At 36.5% G+C, this 25,557-nt stretch overlaps 1 protein-coding gene across 3 annotated transcripts; it reads right to left on the bottom strand.

Annotated features, from left to right (window-relative positions):
- LOC120347010 (uncharacterized) lies at positions 1 to 20,076 on the bottom strand. 3 transcript variants are annotated; one of them, XM_078118005.1, is made up of 20 exons: positions 19,918 to 20,076; positions 17,887 to 18,000; positions 17,257 to 17,406; positions 14,810 to 14,920; positions 14,551 to 14,712; positions 13,063 to 13,173; positions 12,804 to 12,965; positions 11,315 to 11,425; positions 11,056 to 11,217; positions 9,579 to 9,689; positions 9,320 to 9,481; positions 7,799 to 7,909; positions 7,536 to 7,697; positions 7,162 to 7,272; positions 6,903 to 7,064; positions 5,507 to 5,632; positions 4,932 to 5,087; positions 4,385 to 4,657; positions 3,450 to 3,650; positions 1 to 792 (listed from the first exon to the last, which is right to left on the bottom strand). In XM_078118005.1, exons 2-20 carry the CDS (start codon positions 17,963 to 17,965, stop codon positions 614 to 616), a joined length of 2,802 nt encoding a protein of 933 aa, XP_077974131.1. In that variant the 5' UTR covers positions 17,966 to 18,000; positions 19,918 to 20,076; the 3' UTR covers positions 1 to 613. The 3 variants fall into 3 exon arrangements, with proteins under 3 accessions (XP_077974131.1, XP_077974130.1, XP_077974132.1); XM_078118004.1 differs by lacking the exon at positions 19,918 to 20,076 and adding an exon at positions 18,564 to 18,742; XM_078118006.1 differs by lacking the exons at positions 7,162 to 7,272; positions 7,536 to 7,697; positions 19,918 to 20,076 and adding an exon at positions 18,564 to 18,744.
- Between the last annotated feature and the right edge of the window lie 5,481 nt (positions 20,077 to 25,557).

Here is a 25,557-nt window from a genome sequence, read left to right as displayed (position 1 = left end):
TTCACCGATTAATGTGTTTATTGAAATATCCTTTCTACAATAAAAGAACGGCAAATAAGTCTGCAACGTGCAATCAGGTACAGGAGATATTAAACAAAAATACACAAAATGAATTCTCCTGATCGAATACTTGAATAAATACGAGTATTCATTAAAATAATACATAATGTATATGAAATACTAAATCTTTCATTAAAGATTAAATAACAGTAAATGAGCTTGCTATATTCAATAATAAACGGTCGAAGTTCATAAAAACTACAAAAAAGCAACTCTTCTGACTGGCAGACAAATAAGAAACAAAGTATTTATTAAATATCTCATAAGGTATATGAATACTAAATCTTTCATCAATATACATTACAATGTAAACCCTTTACTGGATACACATTTATAGAACAGCAATGTTTTAACGATTTTTTGGCATGAGATCGCACACGTAAATTATCGAGAATAGTAGGGACCGTGTATTTTTAGGATTTTTGAATCATGGGTTTCCGAGGGTCTAACAACCGTTTCAAGCTGCGAAAGATTTTTGTGTATGATACAGAAAAATGGTTTTTTTTACATTTTAACGGGGTTAGTGTCCAGCGCGAGTGTTTTCCAGCCATTCTTATCCCACGACTTGGTTACAACCTGCTGTGACATCTCTTCGCTGGTAGGTGTACCTTGCCGTGCACCCATTACAAGCTCGAACCGTACAAGTTGCATACGGATAATTCGGGCACTTCGTATGTCGACATATATCTGGACATCTAAGAATCGGCATCTCCCAAGGACCACATGCTCCACCTAAAATATATTGAATGATAAATTGGGGAATATACTATTTGAAATAGCTAACATCAATGATTCTTCATGAATAATCTTATCATATTCATAAACGTTTGGCCTAATTTGCTACCACTCAGGCCTCCCATATCCCATTCAAGAAGCGCAATGATCCAGAATTATCATTTACTAACAAGCATTCCCAATGCTACCTCTTAATTGATCAACTTCAGAGTTCAGAAATTAGGTGGGGCCAGGATATGGCTCTGTGTTTCTGCGCGGTTACTCGCATGTCAATTAATATTCAGAAATTATCATGCTAAGGGTGCTTGTGTATTGAAAACTGTTCAAATTTTGCGAAGCGGAGCGTTTGGGTCGAAATTAATCGTTTGTGAAATTCAGTCTAATGAAATAATTCCCAGCATCATTACTTTCTATTTGGTACTCCCGAAGTATGGGAACCAAAATGGCGGACATCAGTAGGTAGTACGTGTATCAGGTTAGAGTTAGGCAATAATTGCAGGTACAAATTAGGGATGGGACAAGATCCGGACTCGGGCTCGGATTCGTGGCCGAAACTCTTGTAATTTGATACTCGGATTCGGCCCGAGCCTTGGATGATTTTACCCGAGTCCGTGACGTCACACGTCACGCGATAGTCAATCGTAGACTGAAGGCGCATTCGACGAGAAATTCAATATTTTCGTTCTGTTTTGCCACGAGACTGACCGGCCAATTTTCTCTCACTATTTCTCTCTTTTATCCAACGATTAAACAGGGGGCTTGCCTAAGTGAAATTAAAAGATTACGTCAAAAGTGAAATTCACGACAACGTATGGCGTTTAACGAACTAAAAAGTATGCCTCGTTAGCAGCGAAATTCCGCATGACGGTGTTTGGTGAATATTTTGCTAAGTCCTATTTTGAACATCTACTAATCATCGACCATTAATCCGTAGTCAGCGAGTACTCACATTTATAAATATAAATAAAAATCGTGAAAATTGATTTTTGACAGAAGTGCAACTCGGGAATGTCCGTGGCGTTATAATCGTTTACACGCTCGCATTCAGCGCCGATCAAATGCATGAAATATGAAACTATTACTTAATGTTAATCTGAGTCGATTTTTTTTCGTCATTTAATCAGTATTTACATATGCCATCATTATTGGGGGGCAAATCGAATTATTCGATTAACGAATACCAGAATGTGAAATATTGTCAAACCTATTTTCGAAATTTTCTAGAAGACTGTAAACTCGGTAACAACATGGCGTTTTTATTTCCTAATTTTGTCATAATCGCTGATTATTTTTTGTCACCGCGATCGTTTCGGCGGCCGACATTCCAGTTAATGCTGTTAAACTAAATTTAAGGCACTTTGTTACTAACAAGTAAATATTGATTCTCACGCCCCGGCGTACGCGTACATCGTTGTTTGGTTTTTATATTTCGGACATAATTATGAGTTCACATCGGCGAAGATGTTAAAGAGCTATTAAGGATTGAATACACAACACAAATTAATTTTCTTTTCTATCTTCTGTGTAGGATTTGATCCTCCATATCACAATTTGTAAATTAAGATCCCAATTTTAAGCGAACAATATTATAATCACTGTCTCCGGGATGCGATATTTGTGAAGCTGATAGTTGACTTTTTTATGCTTTTAATTTTATATCGTGTCCGTGTTATTTTCGTATTATAATAATAATTGAAAACTGAGAATTCACGCAACTCGGCTTTGGTTTAAAACAGTTATACTAAATACTTAAATAAATCGGCAATATTGGCATTCCTTAGTGATAAAAATAGTATTTTTCCCTAAAATCTCGGAAAATTTCCATAGAATCTGTTACGCCGTTTCTAAATTAAAAAAGCGGTGTTTACCGGCTTTATGAAAAATTAGGAATTGAAAAGATATGATAGTGGCAGAAAGAAAACAAAAAACAACAACACAACACACACGGTTTCTCACATTTGTCGTTTCCGTCTGTTAGCGAGAGCGGTAGGTATATTCTTACTCGTAATTCGTTGTAAATTAGTAAATTAAATGTTCATAAATTTTATTTTGCTTTTCGATGCGCCGTGAATTGTATTATTAAAAGTGGTTGCGTCGGAAAAAGAGAGTCCTTCTCTCCTTTTGAGCTCCCATAACGACGTTGAATTCGTTTCTTATCTGTGTCATGGAGAGAAAGAAAAATACCACTTACTTAATTGCAACAACTCATTCTTCTTTATCATTATCGGCGCCAACTAAGAAAGATGATTGTCTTGAAAGCAATAGTGTTTATGTGCAACGTTATGAATTACCGATACATAGTCTCATTTTACACAATGTTTAATTTACGACCAATATACGCAAACAACAGCTTCACTTTAGACGTTTATTTCGGAGCTAATGAAAAAGTATTGGACTCGGACACGAGTCCAGCTCAAATACTCGGATTTCGGCCGAGCCGAAACTTTTTGGATTCGTCACATTCATAGTACAAATACTAAGGGAATCACTTGACTATTCCCCGAACTGGTAATTAACTAAAATAAGAAAAATTGGGATGAAATTATGGCCTAACCTCAACTTAGTACACATACGAGTTCCGTCCGCCATCTTGGTTTACATACTTCGAAATGACCTTTTATTTAATCTATAAAACCTTATTTAATTGTTAGTACCTGGGTTCACTGGTTGTCTTCTCTGACATGTCACTTGTTTTCCTGTATAAATATCCATCCAATATGCCTGGCATCTTCCACACTGAGTCACGCGGCATCTAGCATTCGGATGACCCGGGCACACTAATCGTCTTCCATACATGTCGAGACATTTATCTTTAGAGCAAGGGCTGTATATCTGATAACCTGGATTGCATTTGCCTGTAAAAAAAAGAAAGTGATAAGTGCATGATTGTTTCGGCTCGTTTAAACGCTGAGATCTGTAGTTTAATAAAATGTTGCTTCATCTGCTATTTGCGAGTCAGTTTCTGGGGTCTCAGGCTACGTAATGAAAAATGTTGGAACTGATTTGGCGAAAACTATTACCCTTATAACTAGTTGGAAAGGCGTATGTTAAGTTTATTAAAAACTATATTGGTTTGTGAACGACTGCTTATCGTCTGTCATTAAACGACGAGTATCAACAGCAGCGCCTCGACTGCTCAATCCTCCAAGTCTTTGCCAGACACTTTAACGAGGCAATGTCTTTATTTATCAGCTTACGATCGCGGTACAATACGATTGCAATACAAATACAATCGCAGTACAATACGATAGATAAATAGTGAACAATGACCAATTTATTTACTAAATACCCAACGCTTCAAAATGTCCTAATCACGCGTAGAACTGGGATAAAATATATTAAATCTGGATAGTTGTGGTGAAATTGCCTCAGGGCTATTTAACTCAATTATGTCTGGTAATAACGTGAGAAACATTTAACTATTGGGCTCAGTTTTATAAAAATTTTATCAAAATTACATAACAATCTCTATAGGTGTTTCGCGTGTGATGTCCTACCCAATTTTTAATGACAATTTTCAATGACCAATCACCGATTAAGATCGTAAATTTCACCCCAACAGTACATTCCTAGAATCCAGTATACTTACATAATGGCGTGATGAGTTTCTTGGTGTGCTGATCACGAATATTGGCGCCGCAACCTCTAATACTTGGTTCACAAATTGCACCGAGGTTCTTTGAACAAACACATCGGTTTGGTGGGCAACGAACTGGTGCCACTGGTAATATTGGCGATACTGGATAAATTGGGGCCACTGATACAATGGAAACTGCTGGTGCTACAGGAGGTCGCTGTCGACGTGTGGACAAAAGAAGTGCAATTAGTGCAAGGTTTGGCTTCTTTCTTGGTGGTTTTGGATCTGAAACAAAAACAGGTTTATAAGTTTATTTATTTTGTTTCAAAAAGTCAAGCCAAGCACCAACAGCTCAGTTCTGCATACCTTACTCAAAGTCCCAATTTCTCAGTTTGCCTACTCTACATGTAATCACATTGCGCCAACGCACCGAAAATGATATTGCCTGGGCTTGTTCAGTCTATTTGTGAAGTGATGTTTATTAATGTTTCATCCAACTAACTCGAGTGGAGAGATATCTCGAAATTAACTGAAGTCGGTCATTCCTTGAATTGCTTACCTGAAAGATCCACACAAGCCGTTCCACAACCTGTTGAACAGCATACTTTATCGTCTTCACACTCGTCAGTTTTCGTACAGGTCGTGGTTTCATACTCATCACAAGTATCTCCAGGAACTTCGGGAAATGGGCATTCCTCATCAAAACCGGCAAATGCTGGATGTTTAACAAAGAATTATTAGTCTTTTGGACGCCTAATTCACTAATGAATTCCAAACTGTTGGGCGGAGTGCGGAGAGATACCGAATAATAGTGAAATGGGAATAATAGTGAACTTGTTTTAAAAAACGCATATAATTTCGAACAAAATTACACTTTAAGAATTAATTTTTTTTTTCAGATAATCGTAATTACTGTGGTTTTCCATGGAAAATCGGTTTTAAAATAAAATGAGGAAAATTTGTTATCTAATGCTAATCATTCTGCTGTTAATTTTTTCCTAATATAATATAATTCCTGGTTACGATTCACGATACATTAATTATTCAGCTGTGGCCACTGGCCAGTCTGGTTTGAAAAAAATGCAAAAATATTATGAAAAATGATTTTGTATTCAATAAAGTATGGAAACTTACGTGTGGCGCACATGGTTCCGCTGTATCCGAAAGGACATCGACAATTGGAACCGTCAGTAGAATCGTCGGCTATGCAGATTTTGTTCTGATCGGTGCATGTTTTGCGATCAACGGGGTCTTTACAGCCTGCATAATAACAATATTTCATCACATTTAGCACTAACTTTTTAGTATCAAGATGAAATTATCTTAAACTTAATCTTACACTACGAAAGGCTATATATATCATGAAATCGGACACTAGTCTCCTGTGACGAATAATGTAGCAGTATAAGCTTCCAAATGTGTGACTTTTGCGAAAATGAAGTTCTATAAAATGAAATCGCGTTTACGCTGGCGAATCCTGCATCAAGTTTTGTTATAAATGTATTGGAAAATGTCGCAGTATTTAGCCTTTCCATTCCTGAGTAATAAGTATACATGATTTTCTCAAAACGTTTCTTTTTCTGATGAAAGACCTCGGTTTGCAATGACAAATCATACACTGAATTTTGTCCTTGTTTTAAATATTTAGAAGGATGTGACAATGTTTAGACTTGACATTCCTGAGCAATAAGTAACTTGAAAAGCTAAAGTATCGTGCACGTTCCCGACACTCTCCACGACCCGCTGTTTTTAAAGAAAATCTCTAGTCGTGTTTAATTATATTGGTAGTCGTTTTAAACAATTTCGTGTCAAATGATTTTCACTTTCATGAGATTATCGAGTACAACTTGTTACGGGATCTTTATGGTAATTGTTGGAGCGTTTAAAATTAATTCCGATAAAATCAAATCTCAGACATCGATAGTTGATCTGAGTATTAATTCATTGTGAAAAATAAATGTGACATCGGAGATATTTGGTGTGTTTGTAAATAAACAAATTAAAATATAAAAAAAACCTGAATTAGCAGTCACGCACTGTACTTTACGTTCATACTATTGAAGCTTCATACTAAACTTGAGATATAAAATGAAAGAAATATATATATACCCTAACCCGGCGAATTGTGTGCATAAAAAATCAAACTTATCAAATAGGCAATAGGGTATAATACTAATATGCCCACTACAGCAGAGGCTATTTGAATAACTATCGAGACCAAATCCATTATCCATAATAGTTTAAACGAAGTAATTGCTAGTCTACTACATAAAATGACTTTCGATTTGTTTTAAAATCATAACACTAGCAAATACTTCTGTTGACTTTTTTTATACTAGTGATCGACTTGCTTCCGAAAACAAATAACTTGCTAACTAATGCCATACTCGACCTGGACAGGTAACCGGACGAGAGGTCGTGGTTCGCCATATGATTTAGCCGTCTTATCGGTTTTCCTCTCCCAGGATAAATATGTGAATCCTATCCTATTGTAGTGATCGACAAAGACATTAGTATATATAACACTAACCTATTGGAACACAGTTGGTTGAACATCCATTTGCTCCTAGGCAACATATTTCTCCATCCGGACATGGGTTACCTTCAGAACATTGGGGGTCGACTTGGGAAGCCACGCAAAGGTCAATCAGATCATCGGGATAAGGGCATCTGTCGTCGATGCCATCTTGTCCTGTTGAACAATATATTTTTGTCTCACTCATTCTCACATCACTATACTAGGCCAGGTCGATATTCTGGGAAATGCAAACAAAACATCGAATACTCACGATCCATACAATCTTCTCCTTCAAATCCAAATGGACAATCACAAACATTGGGTCTTGATTGTGGTTGAAAGCATATTTTATTTCCCGGACATTCCGCGGTTGTTTTGCATTCTAAGAATTGATAATGGAAACGAAGTGACAGATCACAACATTAATAAAACAACGTAATATACAGCCTGAGCTATTATTGTGCTTTACAATTAAAACAATCAAATACCTTGATAACGTCACAGGAATTAATTGATGATGACACCCAAAATACAATAATAAAAATGTGATTTCTTGCCGATGGCAGAACGTCTGGACTGGAACCATCCGTAAAATCCTATCCTATTGTAGTGATCGACAAAGATATTAGTATATATAAAACTGACCTATTGGAACACAGTTGGTTGAACATCCATTTGCTCCTAGGCAACATATTTCTCCATCCGAACACGGGTTACCTTCAGAACATTGGACGTCGACTTGGGAAGCCACGCAAAGGTCAATCAGATCATCGGGATAAGGGCATCTGTCGTCAATGCCATCTTGTCCTGTTGAACAATATATTTTTGTCTCACTCATTCTCACATCACTATATATACTAGGTCAGGTCGATAATCTGGGAAATGCAAACAAAACATCGAATACTCACGTTCCATACAATCTTCTCCTTCAAATCCAAATGGACAATCACAAACATTGGGTCTTGATTGTGGTTGAAAGCATATTTTATTTCCCGGACATTCCGCGGTTGTTTTGCATTCTAAGAATTATTAATGGAAACGAAGTGACAGATCACAACATTAATAAAACCACGTTATATACAGCCTGAGCTATTATTGTGCTTTACAATTAAAACAATCAAATACCTTAATAACGTCACAGGAATAAATTGATGATGACACACACAATACAATAATAAAAATGTGATTTCTTGCCGATGGCAGAACGTTTGGAACCATCCGTAAAAACTTAAATTCAAGGATTTTTTTTCTACCAGAATTGGACAAAAGTAACGTTTGATCGATGGCTATTCGGATAATCATCTTTAAGTGACAATAGTGTCTGTCAGTATAAGTGCGATTTACGAGAATATTTAGTAACTAGGGCTGACGAAATCGAAATAAAATTTTGTCTTCGAAACGGAACGAGGCACAAGTTTGTCACAAACAGTAAGACATGGCACAATTATTGCGCTTCAAATTCAATGTACAATAGCTCATATTTTCAATATGTAGCTTCGGTCGTTTCTATTTATATTCGTAGTCGTTTTAAACAATTTCGTGTCAAATGATTTTCACTTTCATGAGATTATCGAGTACAACTTGTTACGGGATCTTTATGGTAATTGTTGGAGCGTTTAAAATTAATTCCGATAAAATCAAATCTCAGACATCGATAGTTGATCTAAGTATGAATTCACTGTAAAAAATAAATGTGACATCGGAGATATTTGGTGAGTTTGTAAATAAACAAATTAAAATATAACAAAACCCTGAATTAGCAGTCACGCACTGTACTTCACGTTCATACTATTGAAGCCTCATACCAAACTTGAGATATAAAATGAAAGAAATTTATACCCTAATCCAGCGAATTGTGTGCATTAAAAATCAAACTTATAATATGGGCAAAATACTAATATGACCACTACAGCAGAGGCTATTTCAAATAACTATCGAGACCAAATCCATTATTCATAATAGTTTAAACAAAGTAATCGCTAGTCTACCACATAAAATGACTTTCGATCGGTTTTAAACTCATAACACACACAAATACTCCTGTTATGGCTCGGCGGTGTGGCGCATCGTGATAAGCGTTAGGAATAAATAGGCTCGCCACCGCATCTCTGATTACCCTTTGTGGGATCGCAGGTTCGAATCCCATGCGAGGATGATCATGTGCGAGAGGGTTGCTGGACTCCTCGCTGCCGTAGGGTGGTTCATGTAACCGCTGGTCGGTAACGTCTTCCTCCACCATCAAGTCCGTGCTTGCGAAAACAAAGAACTGGTTAACTAATGCCATACCCGACCTGGACAGGTAACCGGACGAGAGGCCGTGGTTCGCCATATGAATTAGCCGTCTTATCGGCTTTCCTCTCCCGGGATAAATATGTGAATCCTATCCTATTGTAGTGATCGACAAAGATATTATTATATATAACACTGACCTATTGGAACACAGTTGGTTGAACATCCATTTGCTCCTAGGCAACATATTTCTCCATCCGGACATGGGTTACCTTCAGAACATTGGGGGTCGACTTGGGAAGCCACGCAAAGGTCAATCAGATCATCGGGATAAGGGCATCTGTCGTCGATGCCATCTTGTCCTGTTGAACAATATATTTTTGTCTCACTCATTCTCACATCACTATACTAGGCCAGGTCGATATTTTGGGAAATGCAAACAAAACATCGAATACTCACGTTCCATACAATCTTCTCCTTCAAATCCAAATGGACAATCACAAACATTGGGTCTTGATTGTGGTTGAAGGCATATTTTATTTCCCGGACATTCCGCGGTTGTTTTGCATTCTAAGAATTAATAATGGAAACGAAGTGACAGATCACAACATTAATAAAACAACGTAATATACAGCCTGAGCTATTACTGTGCTTTACAATTAAAACAATCAAATACCTTGATAACCACACAGGAATAAATTGATGATGACACCCAAAATACAATAATAAAAATGTGGTCTCTTGCCGATGGCAGAACGTCTGGAACCATCCGTAAAAACTTAAATTCAAGGATTTTTTTCTACCAGAATTGGACAAAAGCAACGTTTGATCGATGGCTATTCCGATAATCATCTATAAGTGACAATAGTGGGCTGACGAAATCGAAACAAAATTTTGTCTTCGAAACGGAACGAGGCACAAGTTTGTCACAAACAGTAAAACATGGCACAATTATTGCGCATCAAATTCAATGTACAATAGCTCATATTTTCAATATGTAGCTTCGGTCGTTTCTATTTATATTCGTAGTCGTTTTAAACAATTTCGTGTCAAATGATTTTCACTTTCATGAGATTATCGAGTACTATTTGTTACCGGATTTTTATGGTAATTGTTGGAGCGTTTAAAATTAATTCCGATAAAATCAAATCTCAGACATCGATAGTTGATCTAAGTATTAATTCACTGTAAAAAATAAATGTGACATCGGAGATATTTGGTGAGATTGTAAATAAACAAATTAAAATATAACAAAACCCTGAATTAGCAGTCACGCACTGTACTTCACGTTCATACTATTGAAGCCCCATACTAAACTTGAGATATAAAATGAAAGAAATTTATACCCTAACCCGGCGAATTGTGTGCATTAAAAATCAAACTTATCAAATAGGCAATATACTAATATGACCACTACAGCAGAGGCTATTTCAAATAACTATCGAGATTAAATCCATTATCCATAATAGTTTAAACAAAGTAATCGCTAGTCTACCACATAAAATGACTTTCGATCGGTTTTAAAATCATAACACACACAAATACTCCTGTTATGGCTCGGCGGTGTGGCGCATCGTGCTAAGCGTTAGGAATAAATAGGCTCGCCACCGCATCTCTGATTACCCTTCGTGGGATCGCAGGTTCGAATCCCATGCGAGGATGATCATGTGCGAGAGGGTTGCTGGACTCCTCGCTGCCGTAGGGTGGTTCACGTAACCGCTGGTCGGTAACGTCTTCCTCCACCATCAAGTCCGTGCTTCCGAAAACAAAGAACTGGTTAACTAATGCCATACCCGACCTGGACAGGTAACCGGACGAGAGGCCGTGGTTCGCCATATGATTTAGCCGTCTTATCGGCTTTCCTTTCCCGGGATGAATATGTGAATCCTATCCTATTGTAGTGAGCGACAAAGATATTAGTATATATAACACTGACCTATTGGAACACAGTTGGTTGAACATCCATTTGCTCCTAGGCAACATATTTCTCCATCCGGACATGGGTTACCTTCAGAACATTGGGGGTCGACTTGGGAAGCCACGCAAAGGTCAATCAGATCATCGGGATAAGGGCATCTGTCGTCGATGCCATCTTGTCCTGTTGAACAATATATTTTTGTCTCACTCATTCTCACATCACCATACTAGGTCAGGTCGATATTCTGGGAAATGCAAACAAAACTTCGAATACTCACGTTTCATACAATCTCCTCCTTCAAATCCAAATGGACAATCACAAACATTGGGTCTTGATTGTGGTTGAAAGCATATTTTATTTTTCGGACATTCCGCGGTTGTTTTGCATTCTAAGAATTAATAATGGAAACGAAGTGACAGATCACAACATTAATAAAAAATGTAATATACAGCCTGAGCTATTATTGTGCTTTACAATTAAAACAATCAAATACCTTAATAACGTCACAGGAAAAAATTGATGATGACAAACAAAATACAATAATAAAATGTGATTTCTAGCCGATGGCTGAACGTCTGGAACCATCCGTAAAAACTTAAATTTCAAAGAATTTTTCTCTATTAAAATTGGACAAAATTAACGTTTAATCGATGGCTATTCGGATAATTATCTATTAAGTGACAATAGTGTCTGTCAGTATACGGTAAGTGCGGGTTAGGAGAGTATTTAGTAACTAGGCCTGGCGAAATCGAAACAAAATTTTGTCTTCAAAACGGAACGAGGCACAAATTTGTCACAAACAGTAAGACATGGCACAATTATTGCGCAACAAATTTAATGTACAATAGCTCATATTTTCAATATGTAGCTTCGGTCGTGTTTAATTATATTGGTAGTCGTTTTAAACAATTTCGTGTCAAATGATTTTCACTTTCATGAGATTATCGAGTACAACTTGTTACGGGATCTTTATGGTAATTGTTGGAGCGTTTAAAATTAATTCCGATAAAATCAAATCTCAGACATCGATAGTTGAGCTAAGTATTAATTCACTGTGAAAAATAAATGTGACATCGGAGATATTTGGTAGGTTTGTGAATAAACAATTTAAAATATACCAAAACACTGAATTAGCAGTCACGCACTGTACTTTACGTTCATACTATTGAAGCCTCATACTAAACTTGAGATATAAAATGAAAGAAATATATACCCTAACCCGGCGAATTGTGTGCATTAAAAATCAAACTTATCAAATAGGCAATAGGGTATAATACTAATATGACCTCTATAGCAGAGGCTATTTGAATAAATATCGAGACCAAATCCATTATTCACAATAGTTTAAACAAAGTAATCGCTAGTCTACTACATAATATAACTTTCGAAAGGTTTTAAAATCATAACACACACAAATACTCCTGTTATGGCTCGGCGGTGTGGCGCATCGTGCTAAGCGTTAGGAATACGCTCACCACCGCATTTCTGATCACCCTTCGTGGGATCGCAGGTTCGAATCCCATGCAGGGATAATAATGTGCGAGAGGGTTGCTGGACTCCTCGCTGCCGTATGGTGGTTCACGTAACCGCTGGTCGGTTACGGCTTTCTCCACCATCAAGTCCATGCTTCCGAAAACAAATAACTGGCTAACTAATCCCATACCCGACCTGGACAGGTAACCGGACGAGAGGCCGTGGTTCGCCATATGATTAAGCCGTCTTATCGGCTTCCCTCTCCTCGGGATAAATATGTTAATCCTACTGACCTATTGGAATACAGTTGGTTGAACATCCATTTGCTCCTATGCAACATATTTCTCCATCCGGACACGGGTTACCTTCAGAACATTGGACGTCGACTTGGGAAGTCACGCAAAGGTCAATCAGATCATCGGGATAAGGGCATCTGACGTCGATGTCATCTTGTTCTGTTGAACAATATATTTTTGTCTCACTCATTCTCACATCACTATACTAGGTCAGGTCGATATTCTGGGAAATGCAAACAAAACATCGAATACTCACGTTCCATACAATCTTCTCCTTCAAATCCAAGTGGACAAGCACAAAAATTGGGTCTTGATTGTGGTTGAAAGCATATTCTATTTCCCGGACATTCCGCGGTTGTTTTGCATTCTAAGAATTAATAATGGAAACGAAGTGACAGATCACAACATTGATAAAACAACGTAATATACAGCCTGAGCTATTATTGTGCTTTACAATTAAAACAATCAAATACCTTGATAACGTCACAGGAATAAATTGATGATGACACCCAAAATACAATAATAAAAATGTGATTTCTTGCCGATGGCAGAGCGTCTGGACTGGAACCATCCGTAAAAACTTAAATTTCAAAATTGGACATAATTAACGTTTAATCGATGGCTATTCGGATAATTATCTATTAAGTGACAATAGTGTCTGTCAGTATACGGTAAGTGCGGGTTAGGAGAGTATTTAGTAACTAGAGTTGGCGAAATCGAAGCAAAATTTTGTCTTCAAAACGGAACGAGGCACAAATTTGTCACAAACAGTAAGACATGGCACAATTATTGCGCAACAAATTTGATGTACAATAGCTCATATTTTCAATATGTAGCTTCGGTCGTGTTTATTTATATTCGTAGTCGTTTTAAACAATTTCGTGTCAAATGATTTTCACTTTCATGAGATTATCGAGTACAACTTGTTACGGGATCTTTATGGTAATTGTTGGAGCGTTTAAAATTAATTCCGATAAAATCAAATCTCAGACATCGATAGTTGAGCTAAGTATTAATTCACTGTGAAAAATAAATGTGACATCGGAGATATTTGGTAGGTTTGTGAATAAACAAATTAAAATATACCTAAACACTGAATTAGCAGTCACGCACTGTACTTTACGTTCATAATATTGAAGCCTCATACTAAACTTGGGATATAAAATGAAAGAAATATATACCCTAACCCGGCGAATTGTGTGCATTAAAAATCAAACTTATCAAATAGGCAATAGGGTATAATACTAATATGACCTCTATAGCAGAGACTATTTGAATAAATATCGAGACCATATCCATTATTCATAATAGTTTAAACAAAGTAATCGCTAGTCTACTACATAATATAACTTTCGAACGGTTTTAAAATCATAACACACACAAATACTCCTGTTATGGCTCGGCGGTGTGGCGCATCGTGCTAAGCGTTGGGAATACGCTCGCCACCGCATTTCTGATTACCCTTCGTGGGATCGCAGGTTCGAATCCCATGCGGGGATAATCATGTGCGAGAGGGTTGCTGGACTCCTCGCTGCCGTATGGTGGTTCACGTAACCGCTGGTCGGTTATGGCTTTCTCCACCATCAAGTCCATGCTTCCGAAAACAAATAACTGATTAACTAATGCCATACCCGACCTGGACAGGTAACCGGACGAGAGGCCGTGGTTCACCATATGATTAAACCGTCTTATCGGCTTCCCTTTCCCCGGGATAAATATGTAAATCCTATTCTATAGTACTTACCTATTGGAATACAGTTGATTGAACATCCATTTGCTCCTAGGCAACATATTTCTCCATCCGGACACGGGTTACCTTCAGAACAATGGACGTCGACTTGGGAAGTCACGCAAAGGTCAATCAGATCATCGGGATAAGGGCATCTGACGTCGATGCCATCTTGTCCTGTTGAACAATATATTTTTGTCTCACTCATTCTCACATCACTATATTAGGTCAGGTCGATATTCTGGGAAATGCAAACAAAACATCGAATACTCACGTTCCATACAATCTTCTCCTTCAAATCCAAATGGACAATCACAAACATTGGGTCGTGATTGTGGTTGAAGGCATATTTTATTTCCCGGACATTCCGCGGTTGTTTTGCATTCTAAGAATTAATAATGGAAACGAAGTGACAGATCACAACATTAATAAAACAACGTAATATGCAGCCTGAGCTATTATTGTGCTTTACAATTAAAACAATCAAATACCTCGATAACGTCACAGGAATAAATTGATGATGACAAACAAAATACAATAATAAAAATGTGATTTTTTGCCGATTGCAGTACGTCTGGAACCATCCGTAAAAACTTAAATTTCAAAGATTTTTTCTCTATATCAAAATTGGACAAAATTAACGTTACCAGATAGCGATCGCCTATGCACATCTTTTTCTCATTGTGAAAATACAGAGAGATTAGCTATGGACATGTTTAATATTACTCAGAATCGTTGTGCCACTCGGTGTCAAATTTTTTCATTCAGATTATTGTGATGCTTGGCGCATTTAGAATTAATTCCAATAAAATCGAATAATCCCAGACATTGACGGCTTTTTCTAGACTTGGCTAATTACCATTTGCTCGGGGCGTTTATAACTTTTACCTCTCAACACGAATTTTTCAATGTCTACAATCTACCAATTTCAGCTAATTAAAATTGCGCACACCTCAATAACATATCTCATTTTTAAAATTAGCTTCAACCTTTTTACAGGCATTTAACCTGGTAATAAATATTTTTGCAAAAAATTTATTTTAAATCTTAATTTAATTTGTTATAACGTATAAGTGATCCACAAATTACTGTCATAACAAAACTATCAGACCGAACATTTGAAGCGGGATCCGTAAAACCTTTTTCAGAAAATGGGTTCCAAGATGAAATTTGAGGGCGTGGGATATCAGTCGATAAATATCTTGTTAGGCGTAACAGTCAATAAAAAGTAGACAGCATAGATCAAATCTATCGACGTTGAACGCGGATACTAAACCCTACAAACATGTGTTAAAGAGGACCGATATATCTCCGACACGAAATGCTTACATATAGGAGTAGTCAGTGAAGAGAATATTATTCTAAAAAATCTATATCTTTACTCACTGACGAATCTGAAAATTGAGTCAATTTGAAAAATAAACGTTATAGAGGTGCAATAGGTCTTGATGTTCTCAAACCCAAAGTAACATCAACCGTTTAATCCAGGGGTCGGCAAATTTTTATCGCTCGCGGGCCAAAATTTGCAAATCGCAAGGGTTGCGACTCATTGGCCGGCCGCGCATATTTTTTTATAAAATTAAAAACCGAACGGAGGCGGCCCATCGTTGTCAACTTTTGTATTTTTTTTTTTTATTCACGTTTTTTTTTCAATTTTTTTTTTTTATAATTTCGTTTTTATTTTATTTTCGTTTTTAGTTTTTTTTTGCATTTAATTTTTATTTTTTTTTCATATTTTTTTATTTTACTTTTATTTTAAGTTTTTTATCCTTTTTTTTTCAATTTTAAGCGTGACAACGATAGGCCACCATAGTGGCGTAATCGTGGCAACTGTTTCAAAAGTAGTTACACGGAAATTTCCGATTTTAAATCCTGGCGGGGCCACTATATTTTTCATTTATTTACAGTGTTTTTACATTTTTTATGTGTGCCAAAGATTAGAAATATGCAACGAAATACAGGCGCACGTACACGCAATAGTTCGCCAGATACACAAACAAACGCGGATTTTCAAGATGACGTAATTTTTTTTCCGGCAAATATAATACATTTCTTCTATCTCACACGTGTTGGCTACGGCGCTCAGTGCTCGCTCAGACTCTTTTTGTAAAAAAAAATTGAATTTTCCACGCTTCTGCTATCCTACCACATCCCGTTATTATAAAGAAAAATGAAAATAGCAGCGGTCGTGTATATTCGGATTTTGGTTCATTAGTTTCGGTCAAATGTTTTTTATTTGATAACGATAATGAATATTTATTGTGATGGCTATCGAGGTCAGGTCAACATTGATCCCTGTAATATCACTCCTGAGACATCGTTAGCTTTTATCAGACCAAATATTATTCTCTGTGAACGCTAATTTTAATTCTGGAGGTACTTGACGAGTGTTTTATTTTTGCCAAACTAATTGCTGTATACGCCTCATAGCACTTCCTATCCAATATAAACACGAGGTATTAATTAAAGAACGATTATAACCTTTTCATTAACCTTCTTATTTGGTGTTTAATACCGGTCCTTATAAGACTCCAGACAAATAGTCGTCGATGAATAAGGAAATACCGTGTTTAGAAAGTCTAAAAGCTCATCGACACAGTCTTGGACGTTTATTACAAAACGAGTTAGGTTCGTGGACATGGGTGAGCTTAGCGATTTGGCTCTTTATGATATTATCTTGCTATGTGAGGGTGAAGATGTATAGATGAAAGCATTTCTTACCGTCACGAGATTTGCAAGTTGCTGCGCATCCTACTGAACAGCATATATGTCCCGGAGGACAACTTGGTCCGCATAAGTTTAATGCTGTTTTACATACTGATGGTAATGATTCTGGTAGTTCGCATTTTTCGTCGATGATATTAGTGTTAGCTGAAAGTGTAAATGGAATGTAAGTTGGGATTTTTTCCAATACGAGGTTCATTTTTAAATCTCTATCATCGAGCTCTTGCTTCTATCAAAATTTCTATCGAGTTTTAGTTGTACTAAAATATGACTTCAGCTGTGATTCAAAGTCGTTTAGAGAAATGAATTTTCTATTTGTTTTGAAAAATATTTACGATCCCATATTTGGCTTGTTTTTATTATAAATGGCGTCCTGCCATAATTGATTTGATAGTAAATTGTTTACATTATGTTGGAACGAAGGTGATAATTTCACGACGATAATCATTACATTTCTCCGTGTGATCTGTATCATCGAATCGTTAATTGATTACAAGGTTTAACTCAAAATAGCAAAAACAATACCCGTCTATTTTCAATATAACGTGAGTATTTAATGCTTCTTATATTAAATTACGCATGGATATGCATATTTGAGTAACTTCTACAATATTTACTTCCACTTACGTTCTTTGCAGTCGACTCCTTTGAATCCAATTGGACAATAACACTTGGATTCTTTTAGTTCAAAGCAAATTTCATTCATTGCATTGCAATCGTTTCCCGTGATGCATGTGTCTCCTAAGATTAAAAATACGGTCGGTTTATTCGGTCGAATAACACGATCCCAGCGATAATTCTCCAGTACGATGATAACCAGCACTTTGCTCTTAGTTTGATCAGAGGCGAAAGAATAACTGGACTTTCCGGCACCAAAGGAAAAGCATAGGAAAAAAAATAATAAAACTATTGGAACTGTTTACGTCTTCAGTTGCACTCAGAAAAACTTTTACCATACGCACTAGTTCGCAATCTGTAACCTCTATTTAGCATATCTAATAATTTGTTAGGCCAACATTAACTCGCGCAGACGTAAGCCACGAAAACTTAGAGTTTGCAACAACAGCCTCTCATCGAATGTTGAAACCAAAACAAAAGTCAATTGTTAATCTCCACTGCACATACATAATATATATCATACATATATATATCATCAATCCTATATGTTGCTCTCATAACGTTTAACATACGCACTTGTTCGCAACCTGTAACCCCTGTATAGCATATCTGACCATGTGTAAGGTCAACATAAACCGATTACTAAATTGATAACTAAAAAAGTTGTGATATTAAAAAACACAAACCCGTGCCAGATAATTGTCCATTTCCAGCAAGAGCAAACGAGAATAGGATTGCAAAGCAGAAATATTTGTCCATCTTGTCTGAGTTTGACGAAGCTGCTCTCATGTCACTAATAAATAATATCTAAACCCGGATCTCAAATTATTAGCCGGTCTTTGAGGATATATTTGCCCTCAGGACTAAGCAATAAAAGTAAAAAAAAACTTGATGATTTATTTACAAACGCTGAATTAATTCAAATTTATCGTCGCCTTTCAGGCAACTCCGCATTTTTTTTGTATTCCACACTACAGCAGTGGTTCTCCAACGTTGGGGCGTAGACTACTTTTTGAGTGGGCGTGAATCTATTTAAAATTAAAAATATTTGATAGATTTGATCTTTCCTGCTTTATTTTGAATATTTACATTTCTATTTATTCAATTTTGGATTTTTGCGTTGCATCCACGTATACTTGGATACAAAACATACTTTCGCCATACTATCTGTTATTTGTAGCTTATTGCTAACTAATAACTTTTGGAGTGGGGCGCGAGACTTGACAAATTCTAAAATCGAGGCGTGTATTAAAAGATTGAGAACCACTGCACAACCGTGTGTTTCACAGGAGAGATTGCTGAGTTTGGAAGATGTAACCATAACTTTACGTCTAAACAACCTATCTACTCTTATTTAAGTTTCCCCGCCTTTATCTGATTACGCGAACTATGCAAAATATAAAAGAAAGGGCGGTAAGTCTTATTCATAGCAGGTCATACTTGTAAGTGCCAACCATGCTTGATCAGTTGCAATCAACGCGGTATAGCCTTAGGTCACGAGCATTTAAATCTGGAAGTCGATCGCGACTTTCTGATTATCATTAAGCAAGAATTTAACTTGTTTTACTCACAATAATAAAAGATACGCTACTTTGCTCGGACCATTATAATTGCTGGGCGAACTCAGCAGGTGGCTGATATATTTCGAACTACGACATGGTGCAAAATAGTTCAAATACACAAGACAATCACACAGGAGAAACGTTGTAAAAACTTCAAATTCGGTTTAAAACATGAGACATAAATGTATGGGGGATGTCACCTTGTACATGGTGACTTTGTAATATTGCACGATTATTTGTGACGACGAGATACTCTCAAATCAATAATACAGGCCCTTGACATAAACATAGAAACAATGGAAATACATATAAATAATATTGTTATAAAAGCGGACACATATTAGCCCGGACATTCTCGCTATCACATTGATCTCAAAACCAAACTAAAATATTACGTTGGAACTAAACCAACATAAACGGCAAAATGAACTAACTAAAATATCTCGTAAATATGTGATGTACACATTCCACGACAAACCTCACACGAAGTAGGCAACTTCCATTCTCTGTAAAGTGTTCACGCGTCTATGAATATCCTCTTGTCATCGGATTCTTATGAACTTAGCTACTTTGTCAATCAGCAGGCTTCATTTCTCCAGGCAGAATTGAGAATATGAGTGCGATTTGAACATTTTGTACTACAGTTGTTCACCTATAACGTCGGCATAAGCTAATTATGCAGAAATTTAATTTAAAAATAACGTATTTATATGCAAAGTGAAAGAACCGAATTGACGTATCAGAACGTTATTTTAGTTGGTATGTGTAAAAAATTAAATTCTTGCTTAATGATAATGAGAAAGTCAAGATCGGCTTCCAGATATAAATAGCCGATTAATTACGACCTACGCTGTACCATGTTAATATCACTAGATCAAGCTCGGTTAGCGCTAGCAACGGTCGCCGGGTGTTGTGCTCTTTCGTAAATATTTATTCTAATTCGTAGTGTCAGGTGAAGGCAAAGAATGTCCGGAATCTGATTTGAAACTTATAATAATATTAGATAGGTTGTTTAGATGTAAAGTTATGGTTTAATCTTCCGAAACTTAGTAATCTCTTCTGTGAAACACACTGGTGAGAAATACAGAAAAAAAGGTAGAGTTGTCTAAAAAGCTGATAAATGTGGATTAGTTTGGATAAAAACGTACAAAAGAGTAGTCGTCCGACCACCAAAACCAGTGGCAGCACACGGCAAAGTAAACAAACACAATATAATAAGTTTAGAACAATTCAAGATGCGTATACACGAAACGGAAAATGGCAGCCGTTTTTACAAACTAGAATTGACGAAATGTATCGTCGTAAGTTTCGGCATTTTAAAATAAAGATACATAGTGTTTATAATTTGTAACACATATGTAGAAAACATCATTGGCAAAAAACGATACACATAGGTACTAAAATTTTGTCATCAATTTTCGGAGTACCATCATAGCGGCGGTAACGAAGCATCGTTAAGGTATTGACGGAAGAATAAGATTCGAATAGTATAAACTACTTTCGCGTATCTTTACCCGTTGGAAACCTGTCATTCACATTCCATTGAAATATTGCTGAAAATAGGTCCGTTTTCGAATTTACATCAAGCTTTCAGGCAAAGATATTTGGAGACCGAGTAATTTTAAAAATAGTTCCACAAAATTTAACATTTATTTATATTATTGAAATTACGAAAATTCTCTCAAACAGGCTGGAACTGGATGGTTTGTCCAACAAACAAGAAGTTATCTGGGCCAAATTACGAAACATCTAATAATCTCTGCTGATCACTTTTTCTACTATGCCCGACGATTGTTCGTTTATGCCACTTTTCCCCGAGTGTGATTGATTTTACATGTTTGTCAGGCCTTATTTGTAATACTTGTATTTACATTAAATCATTTTTAAATTAATCTCTGAATCCCAGCGTTTTCTATCGGAGATCCGCGGTACAGAAACAAATGTATAGCTATGTTCGCTTTTTTTCTGTAACCTGGCACGTTTTCTCACCGACTTTCGTGAATTAACAGCGTCATTTTGAATGAGATACGACGAACGTTCGTTGCCGTTACGTCAAGCGAAAACTTCGAAAAATTATCAGATACCAAACACTGAACGGACATATGTTGTATCCTACTTCTTTCCGCTAGTAGGCGCTATGGACCGGCTCATAGAATGATTTGTTATTGTTGCTTTGTGGGTAATAGCAGCGGAGCGCATGTTGCAAGGTGCTATGGGTTACTGGCGGATTAGTTGTTTTGTAGAGAGTGCGTACCTATGAATGCTTAGCTAAAAGAGTGGATTTGTGCGTCGCCCCATTTTTTTTTTATAGTATAAATTTTTTTTTCTGTGTCATACATAGCATTTTTTGTAACTTGAAACCCTTTTGGACTTTCAAAACTCGTGAAACACGTTTCCGGACCCTCTAGTTATTAAGATCTAACTTGGCAAATATTTATACCCCCCCCCCCCTCCCCTCCCTGGAGATTCCTTGCTACGCCCCTGATTATAGCTAATCAGCGACTACTAGCTTGTTTTCAAGTCCAAATCACTGCTTGACGACAGAACGGGAAGTAAGATTTTTATTTACAATTTTCATCTATGACATAGATTCTATGTCATGCATCTTCCTGTCAGTTGCCAGTGTATTTATTGTATCCGTGTTTGTTCATTTTGGTATTATGTTGTGTGACAAAACAACCATATTTATGTACTATTGATATGGACCCACCACCATTGCTTCCGTTTTATTGTTTTTGTATATTTATTTAATTATGATATAATAACTCCAGGAAGCCACGAATATGCACGCACCTACGATTGACTGATCATGGAAAATTTTGTAAAACATAGAAATAAACAAATGGTGCTGTTGTTCTGGAGTATTGGCCTATGTGTACGGAGCCCGCGCTCCTCGGTTAAAGTTTTTGCCAAGGCCTTGCGCCCATTCGTTTTACGAGTTGATTATTTTTTAATCTTAAGTAAATTTATAAGATGTTTTCACACCTCTCACTGATCATGGAAAATTTTGTAAAACATAGAAATAAACAAATGGTGCTGTTGTTCTGCAGTATTGGCCTATGTGTACGGAGCCCGCGCTCCTCGGTTAAAGTTTTTGCCAAGGCCTTGCGCCCATTCGTTTTACGAGTTGATTATTTTTTAATCTTAAGTAAATTTATAAGATGTTTTCACACCTCTTACTACGAAAAGAATAAATAAATGTAAAAAGGATGTGTTAGCAATTTAGCATGTAAGTGATACTCATAGACAGAGGAAGAGATGGAAGCATTCATGACATAATTCCTTAATCTGCAAACATTGGCAATAAGATTGTGTGTGACAAATGAGACAACTGTTGTACAGATATTACATCTCACAATAGCAATTAACAGAAAAAAATAAAACAATTCAGTCGGTGTATGTGTCACAAACCAGAAATTTCCGTATTTGTGTTGTGTTTTTTGTGTATTTGAGTTACCGCTAGACGTCAAGAGTTACAGCGTCATCTTCAAACCGTTGCTTTGCGGACTTTCTTGTAGGAAACCATACGAGTAGTGGAACTGGTCACGCTTACTTGTGATGGGTTTTATTTATGTTTATTAATTAAACACCACATATTTTAATGTTTCCATATATTATGATGCTGCCCTTATTCGATGCTGATTTGCCCGCTCTCACTGTGCTAATACCCGTAATAGTAGTACGAGACTTCGATCACTCACTCTATGTGCGAGGGAAAATATATTTTTTCGGTCTGTTTCTTACTGTGGCAAATGCTCATTTCAATTTTCTTCCGAATTTTTGCTACATCTCGTAATTATAAGTTTTTCCAAATTCATGATCAGCATAATATACGACAAAATATTCGATGAAAGTAAACAAATAATAATTAAAAAATGATAAAAGCAACGGGTCTCATAGAAATCGAAGGAAATCTTAGAAACCGAAAATTAGCATCATTTTTCATCTTCAAATACTGAAAATTAAATAAACATAATATTTGTGCATAAAAGTATACTTGTAATAATAACAATCACTCTCCCCATGCCTGTATTCTATCAGCAGTTTATTATCGATCATTATTTACTCGAATAAATATCTGGCAACGGAAAAATATTACTTTCAGCTCACAGTTACAGTGTTTAATCTGAGACGGGTCAGGGTGAATTCCGAGGTGTATGGTATTTGAGTGTTTTATGGATTTATACATTATGTCAGTATGTGGATGGATTAATAAGGAATCGCTACTACTTGGTGGAATCATATTCTGGTCAAGTTGCAAGAACAAATTGAAAGCAGGTACCCATTGATAATTTCCTACCGGTACCATTTTAGGTATGTATCCTAGTAATCCTACTCGTTTCAGTTTAAAAATTAATAAAGCGTGATTTGCCAGAATAGTAAGAGCCTAGTGAGATAGTAACAATGCTGCCATTTTACTTCATACATGTCGCTGAGAAAACGTATAAAAATTCCGCATGTAAGATTGTTGTGCTACTGTAGCAGAGCAACACATCCACGGCCACATCTAGCTGACGTGGCATTTTTGCACATTTCATTCATCACCCCCACCTGATTACGTCATCCAAAATATACGCCACTACAGAGGCACATACACGTCAAAGAGCTTTAAAGAGTATAATTGATTGTCTTCAATGTCGAAGCAAATTCTCATCTCTCTTCTCGGGATTATTACGCAGAGCTCAAATTAATTGAAATCGCTAGCAAGAAAATTGAGAGTAATCGACAATTGTTCATCAAAACGTCATCAGGGCGTACTTTTGTTGGAATGTTTTTTTTATTGATGGCTGTCAGCTTTTTCATAAGTGGCTATATCTTTTCGCTCACAGCAAGGCCCTTCACAAGCAAAACCGGGTATATTACTCTAACGAATATAGCGATGGGTGTGAGAAACCTCTTATCTCAAATCTAGCGTTTGGCAACTTATGGTACCACACTTTTACATAAGGCGTTATACATTTTCGATAATAACGAGACAAATGACAAGCAGAAATAGACTTCTTCACTCAAACATAGCTATGGATATAGTATAGCGCCACACAGGGATGGCCATTTCCGAATACTAAACTATTCCGAATACATTCTAAAATAATGTTTTCGAATCTGGAATTCCGAATACATTCTAAAATCGAAAATAACACATTTTTGTTTTAGTTTATAAAACCCAGTAAAATAGGAAATAAGCTTCAATAGAAATATCATAGTAAAGCCACAAACCAACAGTATATGTATACAAAGTAATTGATAGTTTGTGGTTATTATGTTTAGAATATTGTTAAGTCTGAAATTAGCAATAAGTTAGACTTAGAGGATAGATGACCACCACTGCCAGGCGCACAGCCAGGATTTTCAAAATCGGAAATTCCCATTGCCGCCTGTAACATCCACCGCGATTCCGCGCTCGTTAAAAGAGCCGTCTTTTCAGCGTATAATGATCATCCTGTCACGTAAATTATTCAATCCATCACAACTACGAGATTCTAAATTATCTTTATATATTAATTTAATGTGTCCAACGTAACTCGCGGTTGCTTCTTCTGACGTCGAAATAAAGACATTACTATTTGGTCCACGGCAATCTGTGGCATAAATTAACGAGATAAACTGCCTGATGTATTTAATTTTAATACGTATTTTTGCAATCTTGCCAAGAATGCCAACTCGTTATCGCCGTTAGAAAAATCCTAATAACTGATATAAAATCCTGCAGAGTACAACTTCATTTCATACAATGTATATACATATAAAGTTTAGCAGTAAATTAAAAATACATATTCATCGCCGTGATTACTCCACCTGTTAGAAGAGCCGACTTTTACAACGAATAATATAACAACGAATATGTATTTTTCTGTTGTGCAAAGTGATTAATTCAGGACCGATACGGGCATATTTAAAATGTCTTGCTTTATAAATTTAATTGTTTCCAATTTAACCTTCGGTTGCGTCGAAAAAATAAAATCATCACCACTCTAATAGGCCATGGCAATCCACGGACATAAAAATAAAAATGTGTGGTAAACTGCCCGATTATATATTGTTTTGATCCGTATTTTGCGAATTCGGCAAATTTGAAATGTGTAACACTGACTCCGCTCAATCGAATAGCCACTCCGAT

This window comes from Styela clava, chromosome 11 (genome assembly GCF_964204865.1).
Source record: "Styela clava chromosome 11, kaStyClav1.hap1.2, whole genome shotgun sequence".
NCBI lineage: Eukaryota > Metazoa > Chordata > Ascidiacea > Stolidobranchia > Styelidae > Styela > Styela clava.
The sequence above is the reverse complement of the archived record's forward strand: the minus strand, read 5'-3'. Positions and strand labels throughout refer to the sequence as shown.